We start from the raw sequence: 12808 nt of genomic DNA on the forward strand, positions 1-12808 counted from the left end.
TCACAGCAGTATGGGGTGGGGGGAGGTGGGTGTAGGAGCATTTTTCTCTGTTCTGCCCACCATTTCTGTGAGATCTGGAGTGCCGGACAGAGCCCAGTGCTTCCATCTCCCCCCTCAGTTAAAAAAAAAGTGCCCCCTTTCTGTGGCCCCTTGGCACAGAAAGCAGTCGGGGAAAGCATCGGATTAGGTAGGGACAGTTAGGAGTTAAAATCGCGGGGGGTCCCAGCGGCGCCCCCCCGCGATCAGACATCTTATCCCCTATCCATTCGATAGGGGATAAGATGTTTTTGCCCGGAATACCCCTTTAATGAATGCTATTGGGATAATTGGCCTTCTTACACAGTGGGGGAGATTTATCAAAACCTGTCCAAAGGAAAAGTTGCTGAGTTGCCCATAGCAACCAATCAGATCGCTTCTTTCATTTTTAAAAAGGCCTCTGTAAAATGAAAGACGCAATCTGATTGGTTGCTATGGGCAACTGGGTAACTTTTCCTCTGGACAGGTTTTGATAAATCTCCCCCAGTGTACATATATTATTTATTTTCATATATATGTGTCCAAAGAGTGATTGTATTACTGTTTAATGAAGTCTAAGTCTGCATTCACACTGCGGTTGAAGCGTACGGCTGGGGGAGGGGGAAACCGTGTGCTTACGTACCCCAGCCGGACCGGCACCGAACTCAATTTACTTTAATGAGCCGACTGGAGTCAAACAGTGCCTCCAGACGGCTAATTTTTCCCCATATCCGGTTTTGTGACCGGACCTAAAACCGTAGTTTACTGCAGTTTTAGGTCCGGTCTCAAAACCGGATACGGGCCAGAAATGAGCCGACCGGAGTCACTGTTTGACTCCGGTGGGCACATTAAAGTCAATGGAGTTCGGCGCCGGTCAGGCTCGGGTACGGGAACGTACGGTTCAACGGGAGCTCCAACCGCAGTGTGAATGCAGCCTTAGAAAGAGGGTCAAAGTGGTGACAACCTGTTACATTTTCTCCCAAAAGGGGTTGTTAGTCACCAATAAAAGATATAAGAAGGGCTATGGGTCTTCTAATAGTCCCCTCAATATTTAAACCAAATGCACAGTTATAGGCTGAGTCTATATTTTCTTATGTAGATTGTTTTCATTGTTGTTTAGTTATTTGCCTACTATTAAATATGATTCTTACAAAATGTTTTCCTCAGGGCTGCAGAACTTATTAAATCTGAAGAAAGTGAACGTCTCCTATAATCGTATACATGACCTGAGTGGTAAGTGGGTATCTAACCCCCGTTTCCTCATTTCCCTGGCTAGACGTTGAATTGCCTGTGAAGAGGTTTTATTAATGACCAGACATTTATAGCGAGGCGCGATAATGCAGCCGTCGGCTTCATCTTCTCCACCTGTGTAATGGATTGTGACAGTAACATCTTTATGATAATATCACTTTGTACACAATAAAGAACTGCCGAGTGTTTTTCAAATTGTTTTACAAATTAACATTTCAGTTTATTGGCCTATGAAATCTGAGGCTTCCTGAACAGGAGAGTGGATGCACAAACTCATATTCTCTGGCATCAGCTCTCGACATGATTTAGCTCTTAGCATAGACAGGCCAACATAAAAAGGACCTGCATTTGCATTTACATTAAAGAGAATCTGTCATCGCTGTATAGGTGAGAACATTCTCCTGTGCCCCAGCATGCCAGTGACCAACCATTCATGAACGGGAGCTATTCTATCATGGGCGGTTCTTCGGGGACAGATGCTCTTACAAGTGGCCATTGTATTGCAGATTCTTAGCAGCACAGATTACTAAATTCAGCAAATGCGTTTTATTCTTTATGTCAGTGTTTCCCAACCGGGGTACCTCCAACTGTTGCAAAACTACAACTCCCAGCATGCCCGGACAGCCAAAGGCTGTCCGGGCATGCTGGGATTTGTAGTTTTGCAACGGCTGGAGGCGCCCCAGTTGGGAAACACTGCTTTATGTAATCGAGAGTTTTTAACGTGTATCTCAAAAAATAATTGTAGTGCAGGACTGTGCACTATAATAATTTTTCTAAATCCCTTTACTTTCAATTCGGCTTCTAAATAGGTAAAATATATGGCGTTGGGCCTGGTACTACAGGTTAGAGATGAGCGAACTTACAGTAAATTCAATTTGTCACGAACTTCTCGGCTCGGCAGTTGATGACTTTTCCTGCATAAATTAGTTCAGCTTTCAGGTGCTCCGGTGGGCTGGAAAAGGTGGATACAGTCCTAGGAGACTCTTTCCTAGGAATGTATCCACCTTTTCCAGCCCACCGGAGAGCCTGAAGGCTGAACTAATTTACGCAGGATAAGTCATCAACTGCCGAGCCGAGTAGTTTGCGACGAATCGAATTTACTGTAAGTTCGCTCATCTCTACTACAGGTCCCTTAGAAAAACAGCAGGATTCATTGTCTCCTATTGCTTGGTTATGTGTGGCCGGGACCAAGGTGAAAGCGATTCAGAAACATAATTATAGTGCACAATTCTGTACTATGATCACTTTTTATACAGAACTGGAGGTACACTTTAACAATTTTCTGTTATTATTTTCAGATTTTCTGTCATTGACTAGGAACTTTCATTGTAAGGGTACGTTGACACTGCGGAATTCCGCGAGTAGAATTCCACTCACTGAACGTTACCATCAGTGTGAATGGGTCTTCCTCGAGACCTGTTCACATTGCGGAATTTCAGCGGCTGACAATTCCGCCGCTGAAATTGTTTTGCGCAAAGAAAGAATATGTTCATTCTTTGCGAGGAATTCCGAAAGTACTGCATAGCCGTCAATGGTGACGGCGCAGTGCCCCGCGGTCCTACCGCCAAAGAGTTTTCGGCTTCCGCCTGACGGAATCTCTGCTTGCGGAATTCCGCAGTGTGAACATACCCTTAATCTGAAGGAGATTGAAATATGTCCTGGTAAAGATACAGCATTGTTTACATTACTATATGTTTGTGTCACATATAAAAGGAGGCTGAAAAATAAGTGCTTTTTAATTATTGAGCACATATTTTGACGTATTCCTATACGTATTTGACGTATTCAAACTGTATGAAAGAAAAACTGGAGTGATTTGCCCGCAGCAGCTTTTCTATTTTAATGGGCTGTGATTGGCTGCTGTGAATCACTCCAGTTTTTCTACAGTTTAATAAATCTGGACCAGTTTGTATGAAATACATACAGTCATGGCCGTAAATGTTGGCACCCCTGAAATTTTTCTAGAAAATGAAGTATTTCTCACAGAAAAGGATTGCAGTAACACATGTTTTGCTATACACATGTTTATTCCCTTTGTGTGTATTGGAACTAAACCAAATAAGGGAGGAAAAAAAGCAAATTGGACATAATGTCACACCAAACTCCAAAAATGGGCTGGACAAAATTATTGGCACCCTTATCTTAATATTTGGTTGCACAAGTGAAATCCGTCGCTTCCTATAACCATCAATAAGCTTCTTACACCTCTCAGCCAGAATGTTGGACCACTCTTCCTTTGCAAACTGCCCCAGGTCTCTCTTATTGGACGGTGCCTTTTCCTAACAGCAATTTTAAGATCTCTCCACAGGTGTTCAATGGGATTTAGATCTGGACTCATTGCTGCCACTTCAGAACTCTCCAGCACTTTGTTGCCATCCATTGCTGGTGATTTTTGACGTATGTTTGGGGGTCATTGTCCTGCTGGAAGACCCAAGATTTCGGACACAAATCAATCTTTCTGACACTGGGCTGTACAAAGGTGCCAACATTTACGGCCATGACTGTAGCAAAAGAGCGACATGTATTTAAAATTTGCAGTCTAAAAATACACACCGTGTGAACTATAGCATGTGTCAATGGGATGGGCTTTATGACCAATGTGTTCAGTCCCAAAATACTCCAAAATGGAGAAAATGTTGTGTGAACATACCCTTATGAGCCATCACTTCTGTGTACATCACATGACCAGGACAGAGTTTTATCCACATGGCATAGACCAGTGTTCTTCAACCTGCGGACCTCCAGATGTTGCAAAACTACAACTCTCAGCATGCCCGGACGCTGTCCGGGCATGCTGAGAGTTGTAGTTTTGCAACATCTGGAGGTCCGCAGATTGAAGACCACTGGCATAGACAATGAAAACAACCTTAGAGGTTCAGCTTCTTTGCAGGCAGTCTATTTTGACCATTGAGAAGGCACCCAATTTTCTTTCCGTCACATTCCAGACCCACTGATCCGAAAAGTAGCGACACTTCTCCTCATCACCAGTTTACTTTTCAGGGCGCCCTCAGTACGTTGCTTGTGCATTGTAGCCATTGGCTGTTAACACTCATGTCATATGTTGGTTTTGTCTTTCAGGATTAGTTCTTCTTCATGGACAGAATCACAAACTTAGTCACTTGTATCTCCATAGCAACTGCATTAGCAGCATAGACCAAGTAATACACAGCATGATGGGATTGCACTCCTTAGCACACCTTACATTAGAGCAGGATGGTAAAAACAACCCTGTTTGTTATACAGAAGGTATTTTTTCATATTTTTATTTTGATTGACTTTTGCCTCTGAGACCCCACTCTATGCTGTTCAGCTATTTCTCATTCTCTACATTTAAAAGGAGTAGGACCAGAGCTGGGCTGTTTGCACACCCAGAAATTCCTCTTCCTTACTTCCCTGACCAGTCACAGCACAGCACATATTCCACACTGCTATGTCATACCATAACATAGTGTTGCTAAAAATGCAGGGGAATAGCTGGCACTGTGCTGGGGTATGATTTACACAGTACACTACTATTAATGACATGTGGGGAGAAGGGGTTACTGATGCACCAGCTTATGAAAATCTACCTTTGTAAATGTTGTAAATACCTGACACTATGGTACATAGGCCCACATTTATCATTGTAGGTGTAAGTGAAGTATTTTTTACACCTTTTTTTTTTGTGTGCTGGTAATGTGTAGGAGCGCCAAATTTATTAAATGGTCAAAGAGCATTTGATAAATTTCTCTCTTCACATACACCAAAAAGCTACACCAGGTCTGGGCTGGTGTAGTTTTAGAGACTTTTCAGTGGCTTTGCGCTTTTTTTGCTCTTTTTCACAAAAAGGTGCAGTTGCTAAAACCCGTCCATATCATGTGTATTGCCAAAATCAGTGGATTGCAACTCAAAATCAGCAGAAATGTGTAAACCAAAAGGCACAAATAAACCCTGTTTGCAGTTTTTTGCTCCTTTTTAGACACAAAAAACAGTATAAAGACAATGATAAATGTGGGCCATAGTTCTGACCCAGAATTACAGTGAGTATTGTAGCCCTGAGCTGCATTTAGCTGAAAACAGTCAGTAAACCTCTTTACAGAATAAAGCTGTTGTAATATAGTGGGACAATTAGGTTTTTCCCCATAATTTTTTTTTTTTTTATTGTGCCCGATGTAGAGGGTGTGCACCCCAGAATGACAATTTCTGGGCAAACTGAGTAACAGCAGAGAATGCAGGTAGATTTAAGATATGAAGAATTGGGAATGAAGCTCTACAGAATGTAACTTGTGATCAATAACCTTTTTATGACATAAATTTATTGTCATCATTAAATAACCTGTTGTCCAGTTTCCATTCTAACTTTTCCCTTTAAACAGGCTTAGTCTTCTTTTGGAAGCTTTCATGCTCGCAATAACCTATTGTTTTCTATATAGGATACAGAGATTTAATTCTTGGAAACTTGCCACAATTAAAAGCCCTTGATGGTATAAGTAGATCTGGTGAATCTGTTATTGGATTAGATATAGATTCAGTAGACTTGCCTAATCTGGAGTTCCTGGAATATCTGATTTCATGTGACAGTGACACAGTAGACAAAGACCTAAAGGTAACTATGCTGAATTCTGCCATTCCCCACATAAAACATACTTCTTTTTTTGTTTTTTAATGTATTAATTCAACTATCTTCCGCAGAGTGGAGCAGCAATGCTCATTCTGGATCGCTGCTCCATTTAAATGGAAGGGTGACAGGACCTCTGTTGTGGTGATCATTGGAAATCCCTGTGATTGAAAACCCAATGATCAAGCACTTTTTACCTACATTGTCGATAGGTGATAAGGTGTGTGATTATAGAAAAACTCTTTAAAGGAGAAGTCCCACAATTTCCGTTGGATACAGGATTACTGGGTGACTGGCGGTGGGCTAACTTCTGGGAAACCTGATAATCATGAAAATGTCCCCCAGAATGTAAAAACTAGACCAGACTGCAGGGGGAGCACTCCATTCATTCTTTACAGAGTGGCTCTTGGTAAAGTTCGGAAAGATTGGCAAGTGCCACTCGGTTGAGTATTAATTTGGCTCTCTGTGTGGTCCACTCCTTTTAAATGTACCTGTCTTTAACAAAAACAAAAATAGTACATGTATGTCTCTGTGAGAAGACCAAATACAGGAAGTGAGGGCAGGACAAGCATGGCTTTTTGCAGGCTCCCGAATTGTCAATCATCCTGCTGTGTGAGCCAGGGGCTACTTGTCCTCAGTGCACTGCTTGTCCTCAGTGTATAGAGCCCTGCTTGTCCTCGATGTACAGAGCCCTGCTTGTCCTCGGTGTACAGAGCCCTGCTTGTCCTCATTGTACAGAGCCCTGCTTGTCCTCAGCTTACAGAACCCTGCTTGCCCTCGGCGTACAGAGCCCTGCTTGTCCTCGGCGTACAGAGCCCTGCTTGTCCTCGGCGTACAGAGCCCTGCTTGTCCTCGGCGTACAGAGCCCTGCTTGTCCTCGGTGTACAGAGCCCTGCTTGTCCTCGGTGTACAGAGCCCTGCTTGTCCTCGGTGTACAGAGCCCTGCTTGTCCTCGGTGTACAGAGCCCTGCTTGTCCTCGGTGTACAGAGCCCGGCTTGTCCACACTGCACAGAGCCCTGCTTTTCCTCAGTGTACAGAGCCCTGCTTGTCCTCGGTGTACAGAGCCCTGCTTGTCCTCAGTGTACAGAGCCCTGCATGTCCTCGGTGTACAGAGCCCTGCTTGTCCACTCACACTTCCTGTATTTGGTCTTGTCACAGACATACACAAAGGCAGTAGCTACATGGACCAAAATATACACGTTTTTTAAATTAAGGCATATTACAAATAAACATAAAATGTTATTTACTACATTATATTAAAAGTGTTTTGTTAATAACAGGTACACTATAATTTGGGGAACATTTCTCCATTCTAGAGATCTGTGTGGGTCCCCCTCATGGATCACCTAGTTACCTTTTTTCCTATATGTAAGGGATAACGTTAAATTATAGGAATACACCCTTTTATACAGGAATTATCTATGTAATTTACAATGACAGCTGTATAGGATCATGGTACTGTAGTGAGTGGAAAAAGGTAAATATAAACTATAGGGCACATCATGGTATTATAGTGACCAAAATACTCTGGGAAATATATAAAGTATAGGGCCCCCATACCCTAAGATTGTATCTCCCAATGGTAGAAATATACAGTACAATATACAGTTCTACCAAATTGCCATCACAGTTGGAAGATCAATAAGAGAACAGCTGGTATTTGTGTGCCAATACTGTGCCTCTTAGTGTCAGGTGCTGTTTTCTTTCCCTTTGTGATGATGTATCATATGTACATGTAAGAAGACTCTTCTAGATAAACTCCTATAGTACCATGTTTTATTTGTATTATTAGGATTCTACAAGTGTTCCAGTTGCAACACCTCAAATTGATAAGGTTTTATCCCAGTACCGAAAACTACCTGTTACCTCTGGCTCGGGATATAAAAGCACTTGTACAGATGTAACTTCGTCCTCTGAGCAAGAATTTATTCAGAATCAAGTTGCCATTAACATGCTGCGAGAAATGAGGATTAAGAAGTTAGAAGATCAGATATCAGAACTTCTGAAGAAGGTTTCAAAGTAGAATTTATTATGCTGCATAGCGTCTACTTCTTTTCTTTATCTTTTAAGGCTGAAGATTAGGTTTTATTATGTGTTGTTTTATTTTGTACAGTCTTCCAATTCCAAAACCGATCGGGAAGAAAAGATACTGAAACCTAAGAGAGACACTGACCTGACTACAGAAAGCGACTGTGAAAGCAGCAAAGAAAATATGAAGACGTCTGTTACAAAAAGGAGCAAAATTCCTAGCTCTCGAAAGAACAGCCATGCTGTGAAGAGCCAGAATCGTCCAAAAAGCATAACGAAGTCTGTAAGCAGGTATACTGCTAGTTTTTTATTTTATTTTAAATGTATTTGTTTATTTATATTGTTGGGATCTTCTATACTTTTTCCAGTCTCCCACACCTTCTGAGTCTGTGGTATAGTCTGTTGTACTGTCCAAAGAATATTAACCCCTTGTCGCCATATGATTTTTATACACGTCATAGTGGAAAGTTAAAGGGGTACTCCGGCCTTAAGACATCTTATCCCCTATCCTTGGCAACTGACCAGTGATCGTCAGCGGAGCACACGGGGCACCGTAAACGGCTATCCGGTGGCAGCTGAAGCAGTCTGCACTGCCGGATAGCCGTTTATGCAATGGCCCCGACATACAAAAGCATCGTATGTTGATGCTGCCTTCAACATGTGATGGCCTCTGAGAGGCCATCGTATGTTGAAATGATCGTAGGTTGGGGCCATCGTAGGTCGGGGGGTCACTGTATAGCCATAAGTGGGATGTGCTTCATTGACCTATGATATGGTTAACTGTGTTCATTTGCTGCTCCCTCTGGACTTGAGCCATTGTGTGAGCTAAATAGACACTTAGTAGGCAGGCTGAATAATGCTTTTTTTTCTGCTGTTTTGTAGTGTACCACGGTATAACATCGCAAGGAAAGCGCAAAGTCCACTTGGGAAAGATGAAAATCCAAGCAGCATGTCTTCAGACAGAGTAGACAACACAGAAGCCATCAAGACCAAACTTTCAAGATCTTCAAGATCTCCAGTGAGGATAAGAGATACGGCAATATCCAGTACTCAACCAGTAGAGGAATCCACATACAGGGTAAGTGGTTATCTCCCATGCTGAGAGTTGTAGTTTTGCAACAGCAAGGGATACACTGTTTGGAGATCGCTGCCATGCATTCTATCTGTAAAGGGACAATAAGCATTAAATATTGATAATGACTCACATTTAATATTATTCTGCAGGCACTCGTTCAGGAACTGGATCAGGAGCGAGAGCGAAGATGGAAAACTGAACAACTCGTAATGAAGTTAACAGAGAATATCAAAGAGTTACAAAGCCAGGCGAAGGAAGAGAAAGACATTAACAGCATGGCCATGTACACTACTGACCGGTGAGCAGACCTCAGTATATTGGGGTTGTAGAGTATTGAAGGAGCAGATTTTATGTATTTTTTTTTTTAACCCCTTAAGGACCGGGGGTTTTTCCGTTTTTGCATTTTCGTTTTTTGCTCCTTGCCTTTAAAAAATCATAACTCTTTCAATTTTGCACTTAAAAATCCATACTATGGCTTATTTTTTGCGCCACCAATTCTATTTTGTAATGACGTCAGTCATTGTGCCCAAAAATCTACCGTGAAACGGAAAAAAAAATCATTGTGAGACAAAATTGAAAAAAAACCCGCTGTTTTGTAACTTTTGGGGGCTTCCGTTTCTACACAGTACATTTTTCGGTAAAAATGACACCTGATATTTATTCTGTAGGTCCATACGGTTAAAATGATTCCCTACTTATATAGGTTTGATTTTGTCGTACTTCTGGAAAAAAATCATAACTTCATGCAGGAAAATTAATACGTTTAACCCCTTAAGGACTCAGGGTTTTTCCGTTTTTGCACTTTGGTTTTTTCCTCCTTACCTTTAAAAAATCATAACCCTTTCAATTTTCCACCTAAAAATCCATATTATGGCTTATTTTTTGCGTCGCCAATTCTACTTTGCAGTGACATTAGTCATTTTACCCAAAAATGCACGGCGAAACGGAAAAAAAAATCATTGTGCGACAAAATCGAAAAAAAAACGCCATTTTGTAACTTTTGGGGGCTTCCGTTTCTACGCAGTGCATATTTCGGTAAAAATTACACCTTATCATTATTCTGTAGGTCCATACGGTTAAAATGATACCCTACTTATATAGATTTGATTTTGTCGCACTTCTGGAAAAAATCATAACTACATGCAGGAAAATTTATACGTTTAAAAATGTCATCTTCTGACCCCTATAACTTTTTTATTTTTCCACGTACGGGGCGGTATGAGGACTCATTTTTTGCGCCGTGATCTGAAGTTTTTATTGGTATGATTTTTGTTTTGATCTGACTTTTTGATCACTTTTTATTCATTTTTTAATGTTATAAAAAGTTACCAAAATACGCTTTTTTGGACTTTGGAATTTTTTTGCGCGTACGCCATTGACCGTACGGCTTAATTAATGATATATTTTTATAGTTCGGACATTTACGCACGCGGCGATACCACATATGTTTATTTTTTTTTTTTTTTACACTGTTTTATTTTTCTTATGGGAAAAGGGGGGTGATTCAAACTTTTATTAGGGAAGGGATTAAATGACCTTTATTAACACTTTTTTTTAACTTTTTTTTTTGCAGTGTTATAGGTCCCATAGAGACCTATAACACTGCACACACTGATCTCTCATCCTGATCACAGGCGTGTATTAACACGCCTGTGATCAGTATTATCGACGCTTGACTGCTCCTGCCTGGATATCAGGCACGGAGCAGTCATTCGTCGATCGGACACCGAGGAGGCAGGTAAGAGCCCTCCCGGTGTCCGATCAGCTGTTCGGGACGCCGCGATTTCACCGCGGCGGTCCCGAACAGCCCGACTGAGCAGCCGGGATACTTTCAGTTTCACTTTAGAAGCGGCGGTCAGCTTTGACCGCTGCTTCTAAAGGGTTAATACCGCACATCGCCGCGATCGGCGATGTGTGGTATTAGCCGCGGGTCCCGGCCGTTGATTAGCGCCGGGACCCACGCGATATGATGCGGGATCGCGGCGCGATCCCGCTTCATATCGCGGGAGCCGGCGCAGGACGTAAATATACGTCCTGCGTCGTTAAGGGGTTAAAATTGTCATTTCTGACCCCTATAACGTTTTTATTTTTCCGTGTATGGGGCGGTATGAGGGCTCATTTTTTGCGCCGTGATCTGAAGTTTTTAACATTTTTGCATTGATAGGACTTATTGATCGCTTTTTATTCATTTTTTCATGATATAAAAAGTGACCAAAAATGCACAATTTGGACTTTGGAATTTGGACCGTGCGGTTTAATTAACAATATATTTTTATAATTCGGACATTTCCGCACGCAGCGATACCATATATGTTTATTTTTATTTACACTGTGTTTTTTTTATATGGGAAAAGGGGGGTTATTCAAACTTTTAATAGGGAAGGGGTTAAATGATATTTATCCACTTTTTTTTTCCACTTTTTTTTTGCAGTGTTATAGCTCCCATAGGTACCTATAACACTGCACACACTGATCTTTATCATTGATCACTGGTTTCTCATAGGAAACCAGTGATCGATGATTCTGCCGCTTGACTGCTCATGCCTGGATCTCAGGCACTGAGCAGTCATTCGCCGATCGGACAGCGATGAGGCAGGTAGGGGCCCTCCCGCTGTCCTGTAAGCTGTTCGGGATGCCGCTATTTCGCCGCGGCTATCCCGAACAGCCCACTGAGCTAACCGGCATGCTTTCAGTTTCACTTTAGACGCGGCGTTCAACTTTGAAAGCCGCGTCTAAAGGGTTAATAGCGCGCCGCAAAGCAATCAATGTCGCGCGCTATTAGCCGGGGGTCCCGGCCGTTGTTAGAGGCCGGGCCCGACCCGCTATGACGTGGGGCCACGCCGTGGCCCCGCGTTATAGATCGGGAGTGGACACATGACGTTCCAGTACGTCATGTGTCCTTAAGGGGTTAAATACATTTCCGTGCCTAATAACTTAGTGAATGATAGATATGAGAATAAAAATTTACCAGGTTTTCGGAGCAGTCCACCAAGGATGGGTTACAGTTTCTTCAAAAGAATTTTATTTGCCAAAAAAAAAACGCATTTCAGAGCTTTGGAGCTCCTTCGTCAGGTAAACATGGCAGCATATACTGTGTATCAAACGATACTCGTCCCATGAGGAGCTCTGCCGTTTTTTTCTCTCCAGATTTACGCTAATAAATTTGGGATACACAGCAGAAGTTCTGCAACAAACTTCCAACAAGGATTTAGGTTCTAGCGGAAGATGGAAGTTTACATTTTGAAGTTGTTTTTGCGGATAAGTGCCGATTCAGTATATTTCGAAAGAACGCTTATGCACAGAGGAATTCACAAAGAAAATTTCCCTGCTGAATTCTGTAGTGTGAACGAGCCCCACAAGTATTGTTGTTTAGCATTTAGCACTAAAAGGGAATTTTCTATAATGACAACTCCTCACCTATCAACTGGCTAGTGGGTGTCCAACAACTGGATTCATGAGAACTGGGGTCCACAGCCATATTGACAGCATTCATAATCAACTGCTGCATCATTGAAGCAGTGGATTTATTCTTGTGACTCGTGGTTTTGGTGTGATTAGAGTTCCAGAAGACAGACGCCCACTGATCAGACACTTATCCTGTATCTCATGGACTCATCTTTTAATTATAAATTGAGCATATGGTAGGTGTTCACATTGATATGGTGCTGTGTGGCGGCCATTGTGGCTGTGGTGCTTTGTCTGTGGGGCGGTGTAGCCCATAGCCAGGGGCTTGATCCGGCAGAAGTGTGGCTGCTTGGTCACTGGTTCATTCCCCCTGTGGGCTTGGTGTCACAGCAGCAGCGATACGCTAGTTTAAGTTTAGGGGCCCACTCTCTGCTGA

General features: G+C 42.3%; 1 protein-coding gene across 4 annotated transcripts in view; it reads left to right on the forward strand.

Moving 5' to 3' along the window:
* Positions 1–12808, forward strand: part of LRRCC1 (leucine rich repeat and coiled-coil centrosomal protein 1) — an 81951-nt gene that overhangs the window by 13347 nt on the left and 55796 nt on the right. For 3 of the 4 annotated variants that reach the window (XM_056522254.1, XM_056522253.1, XM_056522251.1), the window contains exons 4-10: positions 1183–1248; positions 4345–4512; positions 5679–5851; positions 7657–7875; positions 7978–8183; positions 8775–8970; positions 9117–9265. In XM_056522254.1, coding sequence (XP_056378229.1) covers positions 1183–1248; positions 4345–4512; positions 5679–5851; positions 7657–7875; positions 7978–8183; positions 8775–8970; positions 9117–9265 — 1177 coding nt within the window. The remainder of the gene's footprint in view (positions 1–1182; positions 1249–4344; positions 4513–5678; positions 5852–7656; positions 7876–7977; positions 8184–8774; positions 8971–9116; positions 9266–12808) is intronic. The other variant, XM_056522252.1, reaches the window with a different exon arrangement.

The sequence above is a fragment of the Hyla sarda genome, chromosome 5 (genome assembly GCF_029499605.1).
Source record: "Hyla sarda isolate aHylSar1 chromosome 5, aHylSar1.hap1, whole genome shotgun sequence".
NCBI lineage: Eukaryota > Metazoa > Chordata > Amphibia > Anura > Hylidae > Hyla > Hyla sarda.